The sequence below is a fragment of the Alosa pseudoharengus genome, unplaced genomic scaffold, assembly GCF_046254945.1.
Source record: "Alosa pseudoharengus isolate Yale_2024_CS ecotype anadromous, Long Island Sound unplaced genomic scaffold, YU_APseudo_1.1 YU_APseudo_1.1_scf_18, whole genome shotgun sequence".
Taxonomy (NCBI): Eukaryota; Metazoa; Chordata; class Actinopteri; order Clupeiformes; family Clupeidae; genus Alosa; species Alosa pseudoharengus.
In genome coordinates, this window is record NW_027468650.1 from 18,830,982 (window position 1) to 18,856,635 (window position 25,654).

At 39.8% G+C, this 25,654-nt stretch overlaps 1 protein-coding gene across 1 annotated transcript; it reads left to right on the forward strand.

The window, feature by feature from the left end:
* Positions 1-8,869: 8,869 nt before the first annotated feature.
* Positions 8,870-18,968, forward strand: cdh19 (cadherin 19, type 2). The gene is made up of 11 exons (XM_076291280.1): positions 8,870-9,234; positions 9,344-9,638; positions 10,443-10,562; positions 10,933-11,100; positions 12,304-12,491; positions 13,376-13,629; positions 15,461-15,597; positions 15,929-16,050; positions 16,384-16,501; positions 16,622-16,873; positions 18,097-18,968. Exons 1-11 carry the CDS (start codon positions 9,031-9,033, stop codon positions 18,597-18,599), a joined length of 2,361 nt encoding a protein of 786 aa, XP_076147395.1. The 5' UTR covers positions 8,870-9,030; the 3' UTR covers positions 18,600-18,968.
* Positions 18,969-25,654: the final 6,686 nt, after the last annotated feature.

The window sequence follows — 25,654 nt, forward strand, 5'->3', positions numbered from 1 at the left end:
ACACAATCTGCGTCTCAATTTAGCCCTGGCCACAGGTATTGCGCATTCTTTCAGGGGAACCACGTCCCTGAGGGGGATGACAGTGTGTTCTGCCGATCAATAATTTTCAACTTATTTGTGTAAATACTTTGTAACCTTGTCCATTAATCATTGTTGGCATTGTTGGGAAGACAGTCGCAGCCCATACAAATGGGCATTAGTCTGGCAATCAGCTAGCGTGTTTCACCTAGAGATGGCTGTGTATGCCCCATAACCTTTCTCAAGAATTAATTAATGTGTTTCATCAATATGGCAGATGTGATACACGTGTTTCTCAAATCCCTATTATGTCCTTTGGGAGCTATGTTGGATAGTTAGAGATAAGAGTTTCTCGGTTTTTGCACAGCTGATTAGGCTTTCAGCAGCTGTTGTCACAGATGTAAGACTACAAGAAGTATACACCACTGATAGATATATATGAGTTTGTGGTGATGGTTGGCACTACCATAACTTACGGTGTCTCGTGTTTGGGGTGGGCAGGGCTGTTGAGGGTTCTTATACATTGCTTGCCATTGAAAGAAAATGAAATGGCACTCAGTAGAATGCTCGCTTGATCTGCAACAGATACTTCGCCATGGAGGCTTAAGCACTATTGCGTCAAACATTTGAACATTGAACATACAAACCATTCTTATTCACTGTTCTATGTCTTGGTTAGGACAATGTGATGTTTGCTTTAGACTATTTCTTTATAGTGTTTAGTTTAAATGTAGTAGTCATTCACCTACTTATCAACAGGATATTACTATGGTTTGATTGGATGGAGAGTTGTGAAAGCACAATTGCTATCCGCAAGATAACTGGCATGTCACTTGTAGGTATTGCCCTACTAACAGACAGGATAGGCTGTCTTGCAATCATCATATAATAATCTATGCCAACCTGAGATTTTCTAACCAGTTGAAGTAATGGTTGTTGCAAAATCAAAGCAATTCTATACTTTATTATGACCGCCGCGCAGCGAAGCGGCGGTCATATAGGTTTACTCAAAATTTTTTTTTTTTCTTTTTTTTTTTTCTTTTTCGCATGCCCAAATTTCGGTCAATGAGTCCCGGGACACTGAAAGACCGGGGTACACGAAACTTGGTGGGCCTGTAACCCCACATGCATAGCATGGAACCATCGTTTTTCGTTTTGATCTGTAGCCCCCCCGCTGGTCTGGACCCCCCGAAAGGAGGGTAGGGCAGACACAGTTTTCTGTGAATATCTCGAAAACTGTAGGGTTTAGTAGGACCATTTTTTTTTTGTATGTTGATCTCAAGGGGCCATGTCAACCCATTCCATAACCACTCATTTCATGTATAGCGCCACCTAGTTAAACACAAAAAAGTAAAAATGAGGTGTTGTAATCACAGGTATCTGTGACCTAACATAGTCAAAAGTGTAGGATCATTATGACACCCTCTGTATGCATGCCAAATTTTGTGGAATTCCGTTCATGGGTGGCCACACAATAAATTAATTTATGTTACTATACAGCAACTGGCCTGTAGGTGGCCGGAGACAGTTTTCTGTGAATATCTCGAGAACCATAGGGCCTAGGACAGGGGTCGGCAATTACGTTTGGACCCGGGCCAATTTTTTTTCAGACAATGGCATCGCGGGCCATAGCTTTTGTAATGGGGGGGGGGGGGGTTATAGGCCTACTATTTAAATTATTAATTATTATATTATATTAAAATAAACATCATCTAACTTTTAAAATGCATTTAATTTAATTCCATTAAAAACGTTTATTTGCTTATGTGCGCTGTTTTTATGCCGCCTGCTGCATCTCCTGTCGTCTCTCATGAAACAGGCGACTTGCCTAGCAACTTGCCGTAACTAATGTGTAGGCTACAAATATTAATCTTTTGGATGACGTGTAAATGATTAGCTGAACATTGCTATATGCTAGTTATCGATGCAAAATGTCGTTGTCAAAAGCCTTGAAAAGAAAAATTGATTCAGAATGCAGGACCTACAAAGAAGAATGGAAGCAGAGGTATGTGTTGAGCCTGCCTGCATTTCTTAATGCCAAGCCTATTAATTTAACGAAACATAGGCTATTTTTGACCTTGCCCACTGGAAGAGGGAGACAGGACACTGTTGTTTTTTTTTTTGCACAAGATTACGCGCACTCGCGTGCCAATACCGTTCCGACCTGTGCGTCATGGATAACTGCAAGGATGTTCCACCTGTTTTGTCACTTTAGTAGGACTATCATCTATACCTCAATAAATGTTTTGAAATTGATGGGATTGCTGTAGGCCTTTTTTTCTTTTTAAAAACATGGGGTTAAAAAAAAAATTCATTCAACAGCAAATTAACGTCATCTCGCGGGCCAGATAGAATCAATGGCGGGCCAAAATTGGCCCGCGGGCCACTATTTGCCGACCCCTGGCCTAGGAGGTCCACCTTTTTTATGTATGTTGGTCTTAAGGGGGCATGTCAACCCATCCCATTACCACTTATTTCATGTATAGCGCCACCAAGTTAAAAATTAAAAAGCAGAAGATTAGGTGTTTTCATCACAATATCTCTGGCTGACAAGGTCAAAACTGCACGAAATGAAAAGTGTAGGATCATTATGACACCCTCCGAATGCATGCCAAGTTTTGTGTACTTTCGTTCATGGGGGGCCTTCGTTTTGATCTGTAGCCCCCCCACTGGACTGGACCCCCCGAAAGGAGGGTAGGGCAGACACAGTTCTCTGTGAATATCTTGAGAACTGTAGGGCCTAGGATGACCATTTTTTTCCGTATGTTTGCCTCCAGGGGTCATGTTAACCCATTTCATGTGCACACATGTGCACAAACAGATACACACACACACACACATACATTCACAGTAATCATACGTATGACACATACTCACACAGTAGACATATGTACGCTTGCATGCACAGGCACATACGCAGGCACACACACCCACACACACACACACACTCACACACACACACCCACACACATAACATAAACATAACACAAACAATCAAGAATTTCTCAGAATTATGAACAGGCAAGATGGAGGTGGGGTTGTATACAATTAATTTTACATGTGAAATCTATGAACTAATCATGTTTTGGTACTTGTTGTCTAGCAGATACCAAGAATTGAGTGTGGATAATGCAATTTAGTGAGACAGTTAGAATCATATAGGCTTTTCAGCGTGATTTCTTTTTGTGGAAAAAATGTGCTGGACTGGGCGGCGGTCATATTTTGTACCGCTTTGCGGTACATCTAGTTTACTATATATACAGTACTGTATACATATTACAGTAACACCTTGCCTGGACAGGATTTCTTTTAGTGTTTTTTCATACCGGTACTACTACACAGAAAATGCTACAAAATGACACTCAGCATTACATTTGTTTTTTGTTTTTTTCCTCAATGCTTAACATTGAGCAAAATAAAGCAATTTTAAATTTAGCCCTTGGCAGTCAGCTTTCTGTCCTTACAGTATTTGTCATAAGTGTCCCAAGTTACCAGTGGTTGAACAGACAAAGGCCAAAGAGGATATGAGGAAGCATGCATTTTTAATGGGAAATTCACTTTGCATTTAAAGCTGCGGCATGAATGGAATTCCAATGGCATTGCAACAGGCCAAATTTCCACTGTCTCACAGTGGGCCTCTTTCTGTGTGTGTGTTGCACTGATGACAGCAAAGCAAAGAGTCACTGCATATGGTTGAGCCTACAATATAAACGTCTTCAGTTGACACATGATGTGGAGGAGGTGTGGGCAGAGAGCCACGCTGTGGATCCGTTCTGTTTGCGCCTGTTATTGAGGGCGTTTATCATTGAAGCCCAAAGCTGTTGACACCCTGGAGCTCCACAGCTGTGCACTTTGTCTCATGATTTTGTCTTACAAGCCTAAAGCCTTCCTGAACATCCCTCATCACTCACCCGGGTGATGTAGACCCCCACCACCACACACTTACCTCAATTCAGACCCCTCTGTCTTCAGATTCCAACAGCAGAAGGGGCCTCATAGGATGCAAGCCCCGGCAAACAGCCCATGGTGTTGTGTCCTGTGAGGATGGTGCTACTCTGAAATGCCTTACAACCCTCCTGTAGTGTTCATTCAAGCAAAAAAACATTGTTTCATGTCTATCTCTAGTAATTTCTTCTCTCCCTTCTGTGTGTGTGTGTGTGTGTGTGTGTGTGTGTGTATGTGTGTGTGTGTGTGTGTGTGTGTGTGTGTGTTTCTGACTGAATCAGGAAAAAAACCTCACTGTAGACTGATAGTTTGACAGGGAGATAAATGAATGGATTGCTGTTTTCTTATCATACGGAGAGCAAGAAGTGTGGTAATGGAAATCTCCTGCCTGTATAATACTCTGATGTTCTTTTCACGGCTGTCGCCGTATTCTCCATCATTATAATGAGGGAAGCTCAATTAGACACAGTCTACAATGGAGGCTCTAAATGTCACAGTACAGGTCCTGACATTTCTCTGTTTGATATGGTATCAAAATGGGAGCTGTGGAGTTCACAGCGAGAACTAATCTGCAGTTACAAATGACAAATTCCTTCCTTCCTTAAGCAAAGGGCTGAACACAATACTGATACCGGGTGGAAGTTTCCTCTTCCCACACTCTCAACCTCACCAACACTTACACAAGGGTAAATATACAGCGTCTTAATGAAATGAGGATCAAGGACACCTTTAAGGAAAAAATCACATCTTTTCATCACATCTTAAGACAAAAGCATAACAGAACAGTATGCAAAGACTGCTAAACCTACTAAAACAAGACAAGACATATATAGCAGGATTATCTCAACTGTACATGCATCTGTGTATCTTAGGTTTACAGGTTAACTTGGCTTTACAGTATGTCTAGAAAAAGGTTTCCCTCAAGAAATCCCTCAACGATTTGCAAAGGAAAGACCAACGTATGTGAATATACAGACATGCTTTATTTATAATATGTGCATTTTATCTTGAATCAGTCTGTCTACGACCTGAAGGTTTTGTTGTAAGAAAAAGCAAAAGCTACTGTTGTTTTGAACTCCATTGCTGTGGGCCAGTGTTTACATATTGTTGTCTCAACTAGTGAAGTAAAAGCTGCCCGTGCTGTGTAAGCATTCCAAAAAGTCTCTGGTGTTTACACCTTGGCTCGGTGCATGGGAGCAATTTATTTAGTTTGAGAGAAATTGTATTGGACTAGAATCATAGACTCATTAGCTTACATTTCAGATTTTTTTTCTTTTTTTAAACCAACACACACATACACACACACACACACACACACACACACACACACACACACACACACACACACACACACACACACACACACACACACACACACATTAAATTTATCCTTCTCTGTCCATGCGCAGCTTTCTCCTGTCATGGAGTTGTCAATAGCTGTTGCTACAGTGTCCTCTGTTGGTATGTGCTTTCATGTACATTTCCACAGAGCACTTTCTCTCTCTCTCTCTCTCTCTCTCTCTCTCTCTCTCTCTCTGCTATTTCAGCCTGTTCACTTTGTTTGCCACGAGTTCTGTTCAACAGGGTGCAGTTGATTTGCAGAGTGCACATCCCCATTTTCAACAGGCTGACCTTATAACAAGCTTGTCCATTTTCCACCACAAGTTTCTTTCACTTTTTGGACACACCCTTACTTCAGAAATCTAAATAGGAATGTAGACACTGAAGGGCCACCACTTTTGTCAAACCAAGCCACCAGCTACGTAGAGAGTTCCTTTCTGGACTAAATGTCAGAACCAGACTGTAGCCCATTATCATTCACAGAAATGCCTGCCTTCCATGGATCGCCATCCTGCCTGACCAGCAACACTGTCATAAGTGCTCTATTGTATCCCACAGAAGAGAGAGAGAGAGGGAGAAGAGAAAACATAGAAATCCATTTGTATCTCAGGCCTGGGTCATTCGCATCAGAATGAAGGCCTTGAGTGTTTGCCGTGTGGTGGAGATAGGAGTCCAGACAATAGCACCAGTGTTTGTTCTTCCCGAGAAGTTGTAGAGAAGGAGAAAAAAGTCACTGAAAGAGAGGTCATCAGTTGGTTGGGACGGGGAGACGCATGGACATTATCCCTCTACACACATATACTCTATATTTATATGTAGGAGGTCTATAATTCACAACTTCTGGAATTACTAGAGATGGATTATTGTGTGTGATTGTAATCATACATGAACATTTCTATGGAAAAATTGGAATTCAAGAGAAAGGTATGTGTTTTTGTTTTTACACTCCAGTGATGAGGAACTACAGCAAATGTATGTGGTCCAAATCTAAACGTAATCGTTTCATTTTCTTTACTGAATCTGCCATGCTTCCTTGACGTTGATTGAGACTGATCAAAACAAATAATTAAAAAGTTTATTCAATTTCATGCTATTTAAAAAATACAAAATGTCAATATCTCTCAACTTAGTGAAACTTAACAAAGTCATATTCTAGATGTTTGTGTCTTTCATCTTTCCTATTCTCTAGTATACAAGTGATATGCCAAATAAAGTCTTAGTAGTTTCAAACAAAGGTAGATCTTCTATTTTTTAAAAAAGGTTGTTTCTTTCTTTCTTTTTTCCATCATATCAGACATGTTTGTTTGTGGGGGACATACATGGTTACACTTCAATAGAAGTTGGTGTCACCATCTTTTCAAGCATAACAGGATACATTTTACCAAACGCACAGCCCCCACATGACCAATTACAAACTGCTCAGTTGTATGATGTCATATATGTCTCCTTTGTTCAACCCTTGATAGACGAGCTAAAACCTTTTCATGAAAAAATGATTTATCCATGGCAAAGTCTTGAGACACCAGTTAGATCCTAGAAGTCCAAGACAACACAAAATTGTGCAGGTTTTATTAATATTTCAGTATTTAAAAGATATTTGTTATGGTTTATTTTAAGCCACTAATTAATGTGAACTCAAAAAGTTCCCATCTATGTTTTTTTTTTTAATTAAACAAACAAACTACATAGAAAGACAATAGGAGGTTATGGATAAAACTATGAAATACAGAAATAGAGTATTTGTTCTTGATACCTCAGAGATGCACAGAAATAAACGAAAATAGCTAAAAGTTCAACTACATGAAACAATCAGACCTGTCTGATTTTCCCCCCTTTCAATTTTGTTTTTTTCCTCCAGAGTGTCATAGATAGTGCATGAGCCATAAGCCACGTTTGGGTATTATTTACTCCTCTCCTTTTCTGATGTGCTCACAGTTGACAGCTGAGTTTCCCCCATAACGCCAGTAACTTCTAAATTTTGGTCTCATGATGTGTGCTTGGCAAGCCTATGAAAGCTCATCATTAGCTCACGATTCAGTGGTCACTAATTGGAATGTCACTCCCTAAGCTGTGAAGATATAAATATGTTAAGACACACTCACACACATAAACACATACACACCCTCACATTTTGTAACTAAATTGAATTTCAAAAGGAAATTGGCCATCAGTAATTGTTTTTTGCCACTGTGACATAATAGAATATAAGGGTAGCCAATCTGTGTTGTGAGATTAAACAATTGCAATCAGTTGGTAATAGGAGAGAGGATGATTTAAACAGCAATGGGTTAATACTGTCATATACTGTATATAACCGATGTCCAGACTTTAATGTTGATATTTCTGACCAATCATTATTAGAGGGATGCACTGACTTGAGTAGCACTTGATGGTACATTTTCATTTTGATTCAACCAAAATCAATTCACCACCACATTTACATTTTAAGGATGGCAGTTTACAGATGGACTTACCGATCATGATGAATGGCATTGGCACCCAGACTTTTGTCTGTAGTGATGTTTTGTTTACACTAAGGACGCAAATATTGACATTTTGAATGCCTTCAAGTGTCTTCAAGTGTCTTCAAGTTTCTGTCTGCTCCGTTTAATGGGATTACAAGAAAGCCTGCTTCTCAGTTATGTATCACAAAATCAAATGTGTTACAGGATTTGTTATAAATAGTATTTTTGGACCATTTAAAGTGACAGATTACGGTATATGCATAACAAAAGAGCTGAGATTAAGTTTTGGCAATAACTTTTATCCAAAGCAAAAAGTACTCTTCATGTTCTTAATTGTTTGAGGGACACATCTAGTAGCCCTGGGCAGTCATACATTTCCATTCACATTTGCAATTGGACACACACACACACACACACACACACACACACACTTTTTATTTTATTTTAATGGTTTAAGTTTACATTCTCAGCTAGAAAACTTTGTGTCCTATAATGTAGGAATGGTAAATGACAAATGTTACTCATTAATACAAATAGTTTTGTTCCTTAAGCACATCAATAAATGTCAGATTTCACAATAATTCATTGCAATCAGTATTTGCAGGAATATAGATTATGATTATGTAAATTAGTTTACAACAATATACTATAGGTCAGTGTTTCTCAAACTTTTTCAGACCAAGGACCACTTATCCAATAAAAAAACCGTCACGGACTACCTAGCTAAAAAAAGAGTAGTACCTACTTCAAAAGTATATTACACAATAGGCCTACTCACTGAACCACCTTGCTTATTGTCTTTGCACCTTGCTTATTGTGTCAGATGATTAATATGATTTAAACTGGCATAGCTTACATAGGCAATATTGCAGAACTGTTTGGATTTACATACAAGTTGGTTGAATATTGCATCTATACTATATTTTACCACGTCTCCTCGCGGACCACTTGGGATAGCTTGCGGACCACCAGTGGTCCCCGGACCACACTTTGAGAAACACTGCTATAGGTCATTCACCATACAGCTACTTCAATACATTATCTTTAATGGTTTTACTGCATGTTGTTCTCCTGTTTTGTTGATATAGAATAAAAAAAGCCACTGAAGCTGGACAGAGGTGCAGTGATACAGAAATGTAAATGCTTTGACTCCACACTGGAATGTCGTCATGAAGCTCCAAAATGACATTTCCGTTGTACGCTGGAATTAAAACCCACTGTATGAAATAACCAGTTCAAAACAAAGAGATAAATTGAAACCATGGACTGTGCTGTCCTTCCCATGGTGATCATCACCTTCATGCTGCCCGGCTATGTGCTGGCAGATAGAGGGGCTCCAAATAGTGTTTACATCTTGCAGTCGACCACAAGTCAACTAGCGCCTCACCCGCGACTCAAGCGTGGCTGGATTTGGAATGAGCTTTTTGTGGAGGAAGAAGACCCTATTCTACGAGTCATTGGCAAGGTGCTGTGCCCCCCATCAATCCCATTACTGCTTTCTCAAGCCTGAATTTATATGACATAATTATATGACACATATACTAAATTGTAGTTATTTGTCTCCCTATTCACAGCTCATAACAGATTCTGATACTGGGAACTTTGCTATCAAATATATTTTGTCTGGAGAGGGGGCTGGTGAGATCTTCGAAATCGATGAGTACACAGGTGAAATCAGCTGCCTGAAGACGCTGGACCGGGAAGAGAAGGCCTTCTACATCCTCCAGGCCCAGGCCATAGACAGGAGGACAGAGCAGCCTGTTGAGCCTGAGTCAGAGTTTATCATCAAAGTTAAAGACGTTAATGACAATGCTCCTGTTTTCCAAAATGAACCCTATGTTTCCAGCATTCCAGAGATGTGTCCAATGGGTAGGTCTGAATATTACACCATAGAATATCTATTTTCCATTTTTGCTATGTAATAATAATATAACACATGCAAACAATTACAGTAAAAACTAAACTATGAAACTAATTATTTTATTAATAACAGATTCAACAGTTTAAATGATGGCATATAACAGATATGGTTCACATAAATACAACATAACATTGCATTTTTGAAAGTAGATCCTTTTTAATATTTCTGATTGTCATCACAGCCCTAGAGTCACATTTCTTGGCATTCCCACTATATTTCAGTATTCTGGTGGCTAAATGCATTTTCTTGAGATATCATACTACCACACTACTTCCCTGGATATGATTTATTTCTACTTAAATATTGCTATCATTACCATTGGCACACACATTACCATTTCAATTTATATGTAATCTGCCTCTATGGCATAATGTCTTTATTGTAATAAATCATATTGTGCTCGCACTGGACCTGAGAGGGAGAGCAATATAACTTAGCAGAGGAAGAGCATTACAGAGAGAGAGAGGCAGGAGGAGCTAGCCCATGAGGAGTGGGACAGTAGAATGCTTGGAAAAAAGGTGCACAGAGTCTGACAGAAAGACAGCGACTTTACATCATTTGTTGGCATTCTCACAATACACACACACACACACAGAGAGAGAGAGAAAGAGAGAGATAGAGATAGAGAGACATGCACATACACATACTGTACACACACACACACACACACACACACACACACACACACACACGCACACACATACACACATGATGGATTGATTGATACTGTTCTATGTGATCATGTATGATAGGTACAACCGTTGTTCAGGTAACAGCAACAGATGCAGATGACCCACTGACGGGGAGCAATGCCAAACTCATATACTCCATCCTACAGGGGGACCCCTACTTCTCTGTGGAACCAAAGACAGGTCAGTTTGCCTTGACAAAAATGATGTTTAATTAATTTCCAAAAAAATGATTCACACTCTATAAGCTTACGTAAGTGTAAATTAGAGAAAAGTTTATCAAAGCTAATCCCAAACCTTCTTTGGAGATGAAAAAAACACACACACAACCAATGTCCATTGCTTCCCAAAAGTGAGAATTTTATGATGACCTTCAGACACTTGTAGACTGTTGAGAGACTTTGATATGTGTAATATTTGTATTGCAATATCACAAGTACATTTTCAAAGTTGGTGTATATCTTGAACTTGCTGATTGTAAAAGCCCACCTTTTGGACTTAGAAAATGCTTCTCTCTCTTTTTTTCATTATATCGCTGTCTTCACCTCCCAAGGGCTGATTGTTACCTCTTGGCCAAACATGGACCGTGAAGCCAGAGAGAGATATCTGGTAGTGGTCCAGGTCAAAGACATGATGGGTTTGAATGGTGGCTACTCAGCCACCACAACAGTGACCATCACCTTATCAGATGTCAATGACAATGGGCCCAATTTTCAACACAGTAAGTCCTCCTAAGATTTCATTGTTATTTTCCCCTTTGCATTCATTGACATTTGCGTCTTCTGACATTTTAAAAAAGACATTCAGAGTCATTCTAATCAAGTTTGGTGTGCATTTGCTGTAGGGCTGTGTAGAATCCAGATATGATACTGTAACATTTGGTTATAAGCTTTAACACGATTCAAATTCACTATTCACGACTCAAAGAGCTTCAAATGTTGATTTAAATATCATTATCACAGAATCCTAGCCGTCCCACTTTCTATCTATGCCTGATATTTATAGCAGTCATTGTTAGAATTTGGAGCTTACTGTGCTGTAAACACTATTCTATATTAATGATCATTGGATTTTGCCCATAGGCTTCAGAATGGTACAGCCAAGAGCCCTATGGAAGTCACACCCAGTTCGACAAAAAAAAAGAAAACTTTGTATGATATGTTGAAGAATTAGACTAAATTAATGCACAGTTTAAAGTGTTAAGTTTAGGAATGCTAGCTGTACAATATTAATGAGAGATTGTTGTCTATAGATTGCATTGAGCATTGTCTTCCTTGACCCAACATTACAGCAGAATACAGTAGCTGCCAACTCTCACACATTGAGAGTGAGATTCATTCATTTGATTGGCTCCACGTGCTCTCACACCAATCAAAGGTGTGAGAGTTGGCAGTTGTTACAGTGTTGCAAAAACTGCTATTGATAAAGAAAATACCAATCAGTGTGGTGTGTTAGTAAAACTGCTAAATCCATTGTCAACATTCAAGTCCATTTTAGCCTACAAGTTTTGAGTAACAGAACTGAAGATGTATGTTTGAATGTGTATTACGTTTTAGTGTGCATATGCATGATTCCACAGTTATCTTTAATCAGTCCCACATGAAAGGACATTTGTCATGACCTTTTGAAATAGATCACAGCTTTAATACAGATCCATCTTTATAAATGAATAACTCATAGTGCAATTGGTTGTAAAACAGCATGAAATAGCACCCATGTAATTTACCTACTGTTACAGTTTTTCCCCCTTTCTGCAGAAAGTATGCAATTTCTCTGTCTCTCATTTTAAGGGTAACCTCCATATATTTGATGCAGCTGTTCAAATATCAAAGAAAAATAAACTTTTCTTTGTTGACCTTGTGCATTTTCAATATAGAAAAAAAATCTATAACACTAGTGACTCACAATTCACCTATCTTCACAGACCTCTACACATTTGCAGTGCCAGAGTCAGCTGCGTTGGGCACCACAGTGGGTAGGATCATGGCAGAAGACGGAGACGTCGGTGTGAACGCCAGAATGAACTACAGCCTGGAGGACTTGGAAGAAAGCTCCACCTTTAAGATTCAAACTGACCCTGTGACTCAAGAGGGTGTGATTCTGCTGGCCAAGGTGAGATTCAGAAACCTCAGTTCTCCATTATGGATACTAAACCCTTTTTTCATTTTTAAAAAGAAAAAAGAAACTGCAGAGGCACTCTGAGGTTGAAAAAGTATTTTAAAAAGCCTTTCATTTAATATGGCAAGAATTGGTTAAAAGCACATGGGCCTACGTGTTACGGCCATATTGGCCTTCATCAGGGCCTTCATTCTATTCAAATGGATTGAACATATTTAATGTATAGCCAAGTCTAAATCAGAGGATTGGCCTAACCCTCTGATTACAAAAGTGTAGACGTGATATTGACAGTCTCTTTGCATGCCCTCTTCCTATTCCTTTGCCAATGTTGTAAAAGATGTCCCGATGGTAGTTTTCAGAAAGAAATGGCTCAGCCTATTCTTGAAGTCTTTCTCTCCTGTTGACTGCCCTTCACAGAATTGGTTTTATGAGTTCTGATATGCTGTTCACTCAAGGCATGAGGCAGAAAGAATTTAATGTTGATGGATTGGACTTGTTCGGAAATGGAAGTGATAGTCTTTTCTCAAGTCCTTTGGGGGACACGGTAACAGCTGAAAAACTGTTTTTAACAAGCATGGTGTTGTGTATTGAAATCCACACATGGTCAAGAAAAAGCCTGGATCATCGTCTATAGTATAAATGAAATGTTTCTGAAATGGCCCTGATGTCCTATGACTGTTTTATGCATAAGAACTGAATCAAATCTGACTTAACTCATTCCCAATGACATATTACAGCATTCATAATGTTCATATTACTGGTATGTAAATCAAATTAATGACAACTATTATGTAAATAACCTAAATGTGAAGTCATTTCAGAATATTTTCAGGACTGCATTAAATTATAAACCTGCTGTGAATTTTGCTTGTTTTCAGCCACTGGATTATGAGAGCAAGAGACGATTTGTTATTGCCGTGGATGCCATCAATGACCACTTAGACACACGGTTCCTCAGTGTCTATGAGTTCAGCGACAGAACTACAGTGAAAATTATGGTGGAAGATGTGGATGAGCCACCTGTATTCAGTGCGCTGATGTACGAATGGAAAGTTCCTGAAAATGCGGTTGTTGGAACACAAGTTGGAACAGTCAGTGCAAGAGACACTGATGCAGCCAATAATCCAATATTGTAAGTGAAACATTTTTTTTGTTTTCTGTGCTAAGTAATAACCAAGATTTTGTTTTTGTTTTTATCAATGTACTGTAAGTGGGTGCATTTATCCTCTGTTTTGCTGATTTATTCTGATTCATGAGTCAGAAAGGCAATTACCTTAGAGAAATTGGGGGAAGAACATTGAAAGGTCAGCAGTCAAGTTTAATCTGAAAATCTTTATAAAATCTGAACATAAGCATACATCTGTAGATTTATACCACCTGATCTGCAGGTCAGTTATCTCTCACAGACCTGGTATTAAATTATTTTAGAGAGATCTGCATTATTTTTTTTATTTATTTATTTAAAGAGGAATGCCTCTTGAGATGTGGCATCTCATTTTCGAGAGGGTCCTCGATAGGACTGGACAAAGACAAAGGGACAAGATACTACAGTACAGTACAGTACAACATACACATTCACTCACATACAGCCCCCTTCCCCCAACCCCAACCCAACAGCTCCCATTCCCTAATAATACATACATATACACATATATGCAACAAGCATACATCTACATATCCACATATATATATACAGAGACACATATATGCATGCGCACAGTACATACATACACATATACGAAAATATAGACACGTACGCTCACATATCTATAACAGGGCATATTGACAGATCAGACAGATCAAAGACACACAAAAAGCATTAATGAAAACAGTTACAACGGTTACTTGCTTTCAGATATGTGAACAAAGATGTCTTGAAGCGACTCAAAGATGTAATTGATCTTAAGGCCCCAGGCAGGCTATTCCAGTCAAAGGGAGCCTTGTATTTAAATGAACGCCTGCCGCTTTCTTTGGAGATATGTGGTACTGTAAATGATAGATATTCGGTGTGCCTCAAACTATAGTTTGTTTGGTATTGGTTAGATCTTTGGCATATATGACTGTAGATTAATATTGTGTTATTTTGAAGAAGTCAGTGCCAATACAAGAAGGAACAAAATAATTGTTCTATTTGTAGCAGATTGTGCTATGTGCTCAAATGCTGATTTCAAGTCTTTTGAACATAATGTAATTTTGCGCATATGGAAATTTGAAACAGGTGGCTTATACTGTAACGATTTGATAGCGACACACACAGTTGTCCGGTCAAGAGGATTATTGACTGAGGAAACGAGAGCAGGGACACAGACCCAGAACACATTACACACGGGGCAAGTCAAGTACACACACACGCTACACATACAGGGGTGGACGCAGCCCCCCACACAAAGAGGATAACAGACGAGGGAGAACTAAAAGGAAAACATGTTACAATAAAGACGCTAACATTACACTCAAAACTAAGGAGAAATACAGACATAAACCCCAAATGTTTGCTCCCGCATCCCAGCATGCCCTGCGTGGGAGAACGCTACGCAATGTCTTGTGCGCCGACGTTACAATACTTTATGACAAAGATGTTTCACTTGATAAGGTTTCAGAGAACTTTTTCAGATTAAGACCAACATATTCTATGCATTTAACAGTCCCTTATTAAAAGGGTTGTTTGTAGACTTTTAATTATTGTCTTGTGAATAGGACCCAACTTCAACGAATGTCTTTGAACAAAAATATGTTTTGAAACTGAAAGATTTCTTTTACATAATCAGAATTTTAAATGCAACCCTTTACTAGCACTTAGACTTCTGGTTGGCTGCATTCTCATTCATTCATTCCTTCATTCATTCCCTGGAGAAGTTAAGTGCATGTCAGTTCTTAATTTTGAGGTCCAAAAAACAGTACTATCACCCGCAAGAAACAGCTTCCTGGATATTAACTTTCCCTTTTGCTTTTTTCTCATTCAGATACTCCATGGCCAAAGGCAGTGACATGAGGAACGTTCTCGGAATAGACCCCAACAATGGAACTGTAACCGTGGCCAAACCTCTGGACCGAGAGAGAGATGACTGGCACAATCTGACAATTTCTGCCAAGGAGACAAGTGAGGCAAATCTGTCATTCTGGGAGACATGCACTGAGGTTACTTCAGCCCAGTATCAGTCGGAACTCTCTAGTAAATGATATGAGCCATATATATAAGCCAGTGACATCAAAACCCTTTTCATTGTGCAAGCTATCTAGACCGTTGTATGATCCATTTCAGACATTGTTATACAAAGTTATTTCCCACTGCTTTTAGATGGAGACTATGTTTTAGCTGTCAAAAAATAAACCTTCAGAGACAATGGGATTTTGTCTGCACTAGGAAGAACATGCCCCTGCCAGGGACTCACGGCTTGTTCAATGTGTCAATGCTTTTCCTCTCATTTCAGGGGAGGGCTATTTATCGTCATTTGTGGAGGTGTTTATCCGAGTGCTGGATATCAATGACAATGCGCCACAACTTTCCAGAGAGTACCAGCCACATATTTGTGAGGGCACACAGGCAGGAGAGGTGAAGTTACATGCTGAAGCTACACAGATATTGAGCCTAAATAAATCATGCAAATGTCCACATAGGCCTATTAGCCCTTTTTTTCCATATGAATAGCACACATTTTACATAATATTGTATGTTAAATAGATACTGTATATTGGTTATAGCCTTACCTTATATTGGTTCTTCTTTAAATGATTGATTAATGATTTGTTGATTCATGATATATTTCCACTGTTAAAAAAATAAATAAAGAAACCAAAAATATTCAGCTGAACTGTTACTATTAATGGATAAACATGATTTTTGCTTGTTTTATGGTTGCCTGAGTTTTTCTTTCATGTTCTTTAGGTCATTCAGATGATCAGTGCCACTGATCCTGATGAGCCCATGGAGGGCCACCATTTCTACTTCTCCATGGTTCCAGAGAAGAACACAAATCCAAACTTTACTATCCGAGATAACCAGGGTTTGTTATGCTGATGGCAATGGGACCAGACAGAAATATCCTGTTAACAACTTTTCCAGATAATTACAAGCTCTCTCTCTCTCTCTCTCTCTCTCTCTCTCTCTCCATGTGTGTAATCAGATAACACCGCAGGAATCTTGGCTCGCCGGAGCACTTTCTCAAGGAAAGACCGCACCCAGTATGTCTTGCCAGTAGTGGTGACAGACAGTGGGTCCCCTGCCATGTCCAGCACCAGTACTCTGACCATCAGTGTGTGCATCTGCCAGCCAGCTGGGCACTGCCCGTCGGGTGGAGTTGAGGCTTTCGCCCTTTCCATGGGTTTGAATCTACAAGGTCTCATGGGTCTTCTGGTCTGTCTGGCTACACTTGCAGGTAAGAAATGAGGGAAGGTGGGAGGATTTGTGGGTATTGTTATCTTAATAGAGTCTGATATTTTATTGAGTTGTGTTCTGTTTTCATTGTCTTTATCATAATGGTATAGTTCTAAATTTAGGGAAGTTCAGGATCAGAGCAATTTTTCATTTAGTGTCAATTAAAAAAGTGTTTTGGATGACTTGTGACATGCTGCTGATCATTTCATTAATTAATCATAGTTGATTTAGAGTAATTTTGACCATCAAGCTCACAGGTCCCACATCTGTTGCAATGAAGAAGAGAGATGATTAAGACAATTGAGATAGAGTGCTGTTGGTAATTGAGAATGTCATCCTTGATATTGCACACTCCAAAAGAGTTCTCCAAAAGACCAAGTCCTTTTTTTCAGCAGAGCCATTGTGTTAGTCAAAGTGCCTCATCACATAACCTGGCAAGTATTGTGTGTGTGTGTGTGACTGTGCTTCTGCCTTTGAGGCTGGCTTCAACGCTGTGCATTCAGAGAATTCACGTAATTATGATTATGAACTCTAGTTCAAATCCTACAGTTACTCTGGTGCAAGTAATTTTAAATGCTTTGTCAAGAATAACACTATTTCTTGATGTGGTCATGAGACTGTAATTAGGCCAGCCCTGGGGTGCTTTCATGGGTTTGCAAAAATGTGAAGCCTAATAATGCACAACTGCTTTGTGTGCGCTGTCCCAATCATATAAAATATTAATATAAATAATCTGCAAGCTAACACTCGTACACATGCACGTTGTTAAATGAAAAGACCCATTTATTTCAAACTGGAGCCTAGAGCTTCATAAGTATACAGCATGGATCATGAGCTGACTGAAAATTTGTTCATGACTCTGTGACCTAAAGCCTGAATGAATTCGCTGCTGACTGCTTTGAAGAAAATATTCAAGTCAGTGCTTTGACATGTAATTGTTCAGAATTGATGCCAGGAGGAAGCAAATTCCACAAATTACACCCAAGCCTGTTCTTTGAAAACGTTCAGTAATTCAAATCATAAAATGGTAAAAAACCTCCTTATTTTTATGTTAAAATAAATGAGTCTGAAAAAGAAGAGATTGATGACTGAGCCCATCTCATTTAGAAATTGAATTGGCTTAATAGGCTGGGGTACAGATCTAAGCACTGCCTCATTTTGCCCTTAAAACTCCATCAGCTGATTCTCTATGTGGTGTTTAAGCTTCTGTCCTGTCTCCCCCAGTTCTCTCTGCACTAATTATTGCTGTGAGGAGACATAGGAAGAGGAATCAAGAGAAGTTGTCAGTGGATGAAATGGAAACCTTGGAGTACTCGGAGAAAGTATTGCGGTATTCTGAGCCGAACAGCAACCAGAACGACTGCCTGCCAGCTCAAGTCCCCCTGAGGCCTCACCCCAGGCGCCGGGAACGCCGGTTGCGGAGGGAGGAGGTGGCGGCCAGCATCCGCATGTCCCTGCGCCACTCCCACCTCATTGGCCCCGAGGATGATGTCTTCCGCCAGTTCATTATGGATCGCCTGGCTGAGGCTGACCGGGACCCATACGCGCCGCCCTTTGACTGCCTGCGAACATATGCCTTTGAGGGCACAGGATCTGACACTGGATCCCTGAGCTCTCTGGAGTCCTGCACGGTGGAGTCTGGGGCTGAGAGAGCCCGTGAGCCCACCACACGATTCTTTAGACTCACTCCCTGGATGGGCGGGGCCGAAGAAGAGACGAGTTTCTGAATAAGAAATGAAAGGTGAAATAATGCCCAACAATGTCCGGCTAAGATGACAATATCTCCATCCAAAGTAGAGAACATATGAGTGTGACTGAACTGATGGGAGATAAAAAGACTAGTTTACAATATACTATGCCAATAGACATTTATGATTATGGTTTATATTTATAGATCTTTGCCAATAGTATTGTATTGTATACTGTTTCTAGGGAATTAATGTCCTTTTTAGACTCCATTTATTACTTTTCTGTTATTGTTATTTATCAATTTAATTTGTGTTTACATGAATTCAATTTTCTGAGGCTCCATTTGTAACATATTCCTCACAGTTGATACTTTGCAACTGTAGACTATGGAGTCGTGCTATGTTTTGTATTGATATGTAGAGCGTATGAAACTTGATACTATCTTTTGGATTTTCAAATCCACATGAACTTACCAGAAAGTAGTACCAGAAGTAGAATATAAGCCTGAAATAGTAAAATTTGCTATTAAAGGTGAGGGTCAGCGATTGTGGAGGAAATCACATTTGTTTATATTTATGTTTCTATTTAAATCTATTAGCAGACACTTTTTTCCAAAACATACATTATATTTCAACCAAGGACCAAACGAAACACACCAGAGAGGTAGGTCACCAGTATTCAGTATTCCCAGAGAAATTCCTCACAAGGTTTTGTTTTTGTTTGGTAGACATGCTGCCCCCACTTTGCTTGTTTCCAGTTTCTGGAGCCTGGGCTGCCTAAAGACACCAGGTCTTTTTTTACAGTGTACTCACAGAATGGGCTTCTAGCGAATCGTGAGGTGATGATTGCTGAATGTGACAAAACATGTTATGGGCTTGAAATTGCGTACGATCGCTGACTGTACCTTTAAGACCCAAACAAGCCGGTAAATAAACCAAGCAATGTCCTATATAACTTTTACGTAATTCACTGGTTCCAGTGCATCTGTGTTTTGCTAACAAAGGGATTGTCAAATTTTTACATGACCTGACTGATGGTACTCTGATTTATATTTCTCAATCATTAAATACCTTAAATAATTGTTCATAAATCATGAAGTTATTCAAGTAGAAAGAGCTCTCAGTAGTTTATGTTATGAAGAGAGTGGGGAGACAGCTTTTTGACAACACCAATAAATATTATGAAACGGAGGATTTCCAACCTGTGCACCAAGACAGCTCAAGCCTTCCCTTTCATAATTCAAAACATATGGGACATTTAGATGTTAGTCTTCAGTGGTACATGGCTAAGTATGTCACTGTGAGCTCTACCACATTGCATGTTTGGCAAGCCCAGAGTGTTTCGCCTACATGATGGCTTATCTCACTGTCTACAAGCCTGGCTTGGGCCATGCCAAGTACTGGTATTTACATTTTTTCTAGGTGGCAGACGGTTGGGCAGGCAGGTGGCACCAAAGTAATCCTGATACAGAACTAACGACGCCCTTGGGTTTACAGGGTGCAGAGTGGAAACATCTGCCATTAAAGACACATAGTGAGATTGCATTGGAAAAGTAAGAGTCTATGTACACAGATATTCAACAGCTACACTCCCTTGAGTAGGTGTCACAGCCAAACACTCAGATAAGTAATGGCATTTGGACATCACCTGTAAGTTAATGCTGCCATTTGGAGCCGGTGGTATATCTGAAATAATTTGCAGGAAAACACCAGTGGAGTGTGGAAATAAAACAGAACAAAAATCCAAGGCATTTACAATGGTACTGACAGAGCGTATGAACTGTGAGAGGTATGTTGCCATTGCTGTCAAAGAAAAGATAGAATAAGCAATTTCAATCGGGACTCACCCATTGTGCATGTGAAATGGTGAGAATTGGCAGTGAATACATTCCTCTAATGCCATTCCGAGGACTGGGGCATCTCAAGCTATTCAGGGAGGAAACCATTTAACCTTTTCAGTGTTATTTTTCTTTGTATGTATATCCACTATGAATACCACGGTTAATTTAACATGAGAGTTCCTTTTCCATTGCACAATTATGTCCATTACAAGTAAGTGAAGGGATTCACACCTTTGGCCAAACCGTGACTTAGGGTCATATTGTCAATTCAACTCCGGCTTTTCAAAGAGCCGTGAATCCAATCAGCATGGGCCATGACAGGCACAATACAAAATTTCATTAGGTCCTCCTCCAGTGAAAGACCTACGTGATTGAACTAAATCTGCACTTGACTGATGTTCATCTCTGTGTCCATCACAAACCCTGATTCTTTAAAAGACCATAAAAGCATGTCTGTGTGCATTTGCTCTGACATATAAAAAAATGAAATAAATAAATGACTAGACAGAGTTGATGTTCTTCACTAACCCACCATGTGTGAACTACAGGAGTGTGTACAGACAGAAACCAAATGAGGTTTGAATGCAATGCAAATAGGTTTTTGTCATCACTCAAACATGCAGAGATACAGTGCTCTGGTCTCTGAAGTGTAGCATGAAATGAGCAGTAATAAGCAGAGATGTGCTCTGCATGCATATGAGTGGAAAGCAGAAAAAAACATATTTCATGTTAAGGCTTGTTTAATGGCTAATTACAGTGTAAATGCTGCCTTTAATATTTTGGCAAATTGGAAATGCCCATCTCGGTGTGGTCACAGTTTTAAATTATTACCTGTATATGCTCCACTCTATTAGCGAAAAGACAATCTAGTGTAGGTAGCATACCGACTCTCGAAAGAAGCATATGAGTAATGATAGGATGGCACATACACAACAACTGGAATTTGGATTCTTGTTAAGAAAACCTTCTTGATAAAAAGAAGACATGGTCAAAACTTCTCTTTCAGATGCAGGATTGATGATTTTTCATTAGAGAGGCTTCTAGAGGGATCCATAGGAAACCTCTTTGTCACAACCCCCTGACCCTTCCTCCTTTTTGTTGTATGACTTTGGATATAAACTCTAACAAGGGATACTGTTCTGGGGGATGCAGCTTCTCTCCTGTCTCTGCCTTTTCGACAAGTTATGCTGCTCAGCAACACAAAAGACAGAATCTGTTTCGTTTGGGCCATTATTCAGAATGCAAGGGCTCTCACTTGACACTCAGTGGAGCAAGGAAATGAGAAATGACTCTCCCATTTTGACTCTTGATTTTTTCCTGCCTTAATACACAGACCTGCAAACCACTTCGGTTTGACACACACACACGCACACACACACACAGACACACACACACACACACACACACACACACACACACACACACACACACACACACACACACACACACACACACACACACACATACACACACACACACACACACACACAGTTTCATATTCTATATTGTCTCTGTGGTTTGGAGTCCAGATATCGTTTTAAATACAACAAAATCAAACCACGTCGGAGTCGCTATAATATTGTTCTCTCTCCCAGGATGTAGGTTTTGACATTGGGGAAAAAATGGTCCTAGCTGAGAGCTAATTAGCTGCCATTCATAATTGATTAAAGGCTAAGCCTAAATAATAAATGGAAATCTAATTTTATTTGGAATGTTTCGTCATTTACAGATACCTTAGGCGTTATACAGGCAATAGCTAGAAAACATGCCTCTGTAATTACAGCACAATTTGTCAATCACATTTAGTTCGTCTTGTTAAAGGGCAAAGATAGCCAGAATCATTTTCACCTTTTCTGGTTTGACTTTCCAGTGTTTTCTTGGCTGTATCAATCAAATCTTTAATGAATGATATAAGGTCACAGATCTTTGGCAAACAGATGAACAGATGATATTTGACTTGAGGTATTTTGTTTGTTTCTTTGAAATACAAATGATGTGTCAAATATGAGACCTCAGAAAATGTCCAATGTTTGCCCCAAAAGATGTTCAAAAATATGAAAGCAGAAAAAATATGTGCCTGAGTTGCTCCAAACTGAAAATCCATACCCATCAGGTAAGGTTTAGCAACTGCATAACTTGTTTGCTTTGGAAGAAAGTTTCTGATCTGACACTCTAGAGAACAGTATAGCCACATTTAATCTCAAGTAACGTATCCACTCTCACCAATAGAGGCATGATAAATAAAAGCTAGTCCTTAAGGTTTGACAGCAATATCAGTCTCCATTGGGTATGCACATATTGTGAGGGATGGTCTGTGGTGAGGGAAGACAAAGCGTCGATGCAGTCTGCAGCAGTAGCACATCATTAATAACAGGGGGACCTTTGAAGATCCTGCATAAATGTCTAATTAGGTTTGGTAACCTTTAGGAAACTCAAGTGGGTGAATACTAAGCAGATCCCGAGATCTTGTTTTGCATGGCAAACTAAGTGCTTGACATGTCGGGGAGGGTGCAAGTGTTGACATTGAGGAGCACTATCCCTCCCACTTACAAAGGGCACAATAAAAAACACCCTCCCTGGTTTCTAACTCCATGCTTAACACACCTCTCTTTTCCCCATAGTATGATTGTGGAAAACATTCATGGTATTCCATAGCAGCATTCCAACACAGCTGTGATATACATTGTTTAGGCATTTGATCTAACCTCTCACTCCATATCTCTCTCACACTCTCTCTCTCTCTCTTGGGTCCCTCTCTTTCTCTCACACACACACGCATACGCACACACACGCACCCTCACACACGCACGCACGAACACACACACACACACACACACACACACACACACACGCACACGCACACGCACACGCACACGCACACGCACACATCAATACTGTCAAAACATTGAGAGAAATCAGAGAGGCTCCAAATACATGTCGACAGCCTGTGAGCACTCAGAACAAGCGGGAAATGCAGATACTGTAGTACCTCCTAAAGGAGGAGAAGAAATAGATCTGCTTCCCCAAGCAGCAACTCACAGACACAGGACACAACTGAACTTTCTATAGATTTAAAATCACTCAGGGCTTTCTTTAATGTTAGTATAGTCTTTGGATAAATATGGAGAAATGCATGCTGACAGAAAAAAAAAACAAGACTTTCCTGGACTATGACTGTCCCTCTGAAATGTTTGAAAGTAATGTGAATTCCCTCCCTAGTGGCGGTGGAGAAACAGTTTATTTTGAGCTTTTTCTCTTTGAAGTGGAAATCAATGGCAGGCACAGGCTAAGGACTGAAGTGAAAAGTAGTCAAATGTTCTTGGCTTTAGACAGTTTTTCCTTAAGAAGCCCGGTGCAAATCTCAAGAGTCATCCATGTGGGACTTTGATGGGAAAAGGATATGAATGTATGAGGGCATGGAGCCACAATGTTTGTTAGTTTTGATTTCAGCCATAAAAAAGCCAATATACACAAAGGTCATTGCTACTTTAAGATTGCATCACTGCAAAATGAATTTGTCTCATTTGTTGTGATTAAGCTCTTCTTTGAAGACCTGTAATAGTGCATGAATATCCACATTGTCCTGGTTGCAGTTCTGATCTGAGGAAAAAAAGTTGGGTCATTCAATAGGATTTCCAGTGGCCCAGTTATATCCTTTGTGGGTCTACTAGTCCCAATACCTAAACAATAAAACACAAACAACTCTCTGACATTTTCCATGAGGTGGTGATTTACAGCAACAACAGACAGATGTCCATTGCATTGCCACCTAGGCAGGGCAAATTTGGGGCGAGATCTATTTTATGCAAATCCTGAGTTACGTAATAATGCAACTACAAATGGGAGTGAGGGCAGCATGACATCCTTGGGCCTCAACTCCAAAAAATAATTGAATTCCTTGTCAGTATATGCCCAAAGGAAAATGTTCTTGCCTCAAAAATGTCTTCCCTCTGTCTGATGAGAAATAAATAAGCAACATCTTTGCATTGTGCTTTCAAAATAGGTTTTTCTTGGTCACTAGCAATGTGTGATCGATTCGCCTGACCACACCTCGTTCATTTGCTATTTAGACAATGCATGTGATGTGCCTGATGGGATAATGAACTATGGTGGCCAGAACCTAGCAAAGACAGTTGCCACTGCAATGTGGCAGGCGTAAGATAGGGCCCTTTATGTTTCTTGCGTATGAAAACCTAAAGATTTGTATCGGGGTCCTGTTCACCCTGACAGGACTTGTTTTCTGATAATGTCTGGGGGACAATACATTATACCTTACTAAGTGTCATGTAAAGCTTTTGAAATTGTTTAGTTTAACTACTTTTTTTGTGAGGATGAAAATTTGATAAAACAAATGTTGAAAGTATTCATAAGAGCAAAAATGTTGGCACTAATGATGCCAAATTTTTGTTATGTTTTGAAACGGAAGCTGCTGCAATGAATTGAGAAAGGTTTAAACATATATATAGCAGAGTTTGAATCTGTTGGTCTCTCCTTTGTTGTTTGCTAGTTTTCACAGAGGATATGTTATGTGCGCATTATTCCCTTCTAGAGGAAATCAGGGTCTTTGGGGAGCCCCAATTTTCTGAATGAGCAGTTCCAGAAAGAGCTAATAATATGTTAATGCAGCTTGGAAGACATTGGGGAGGCCTGGTGACAGCAATCACGGCAGCTTAGAGCTTTGTGTCCTTAGGGTCCTCGTCACACAAATAAACCCAGTAAACATAGATCAGGTATGCAGCTTGGCATATGGGGCACTGGGACCCTCTGTCTAACTGAGGTACAAAGGAATGAGAGAAAGTGAAAACCACGGCGAGACATGCCACAGAGTGTAAGAGTATCTCCTGCCTTTTGAAGCGGACAAAAAAAATGTAAGACCCACCAAGCACTACTTCCAAGATAGCAAGAGGCTGGTGGACCAGTGTTGGCCAACTGGGGGCAGATCTAGTGTCTGTTGGCGCTTTGCCATTGTGGTCTAAACATTTTTGCCTTCCTTTTATGCAATATTCATAACAGGTTAAATTAATGGTGATGGTCCAACAGCTGACAAAAAGTGGCACGTCACTGGTGGTCCGATATCTGAAAATCTGTTTTTGCTATCTGGGTTGTATCAATAGTTCATCGTAAAATGGCATTAATTGTTAAACAAAAGCCTTAGTGTTTTGGAATTCTTAAAACTCTTTCTGATTTTCAAAGCTATCCGAGGCTTATTTGAGGTCTGAACAAGAGCAGGCTCTCTCTGTGCAGTCTTAGTAA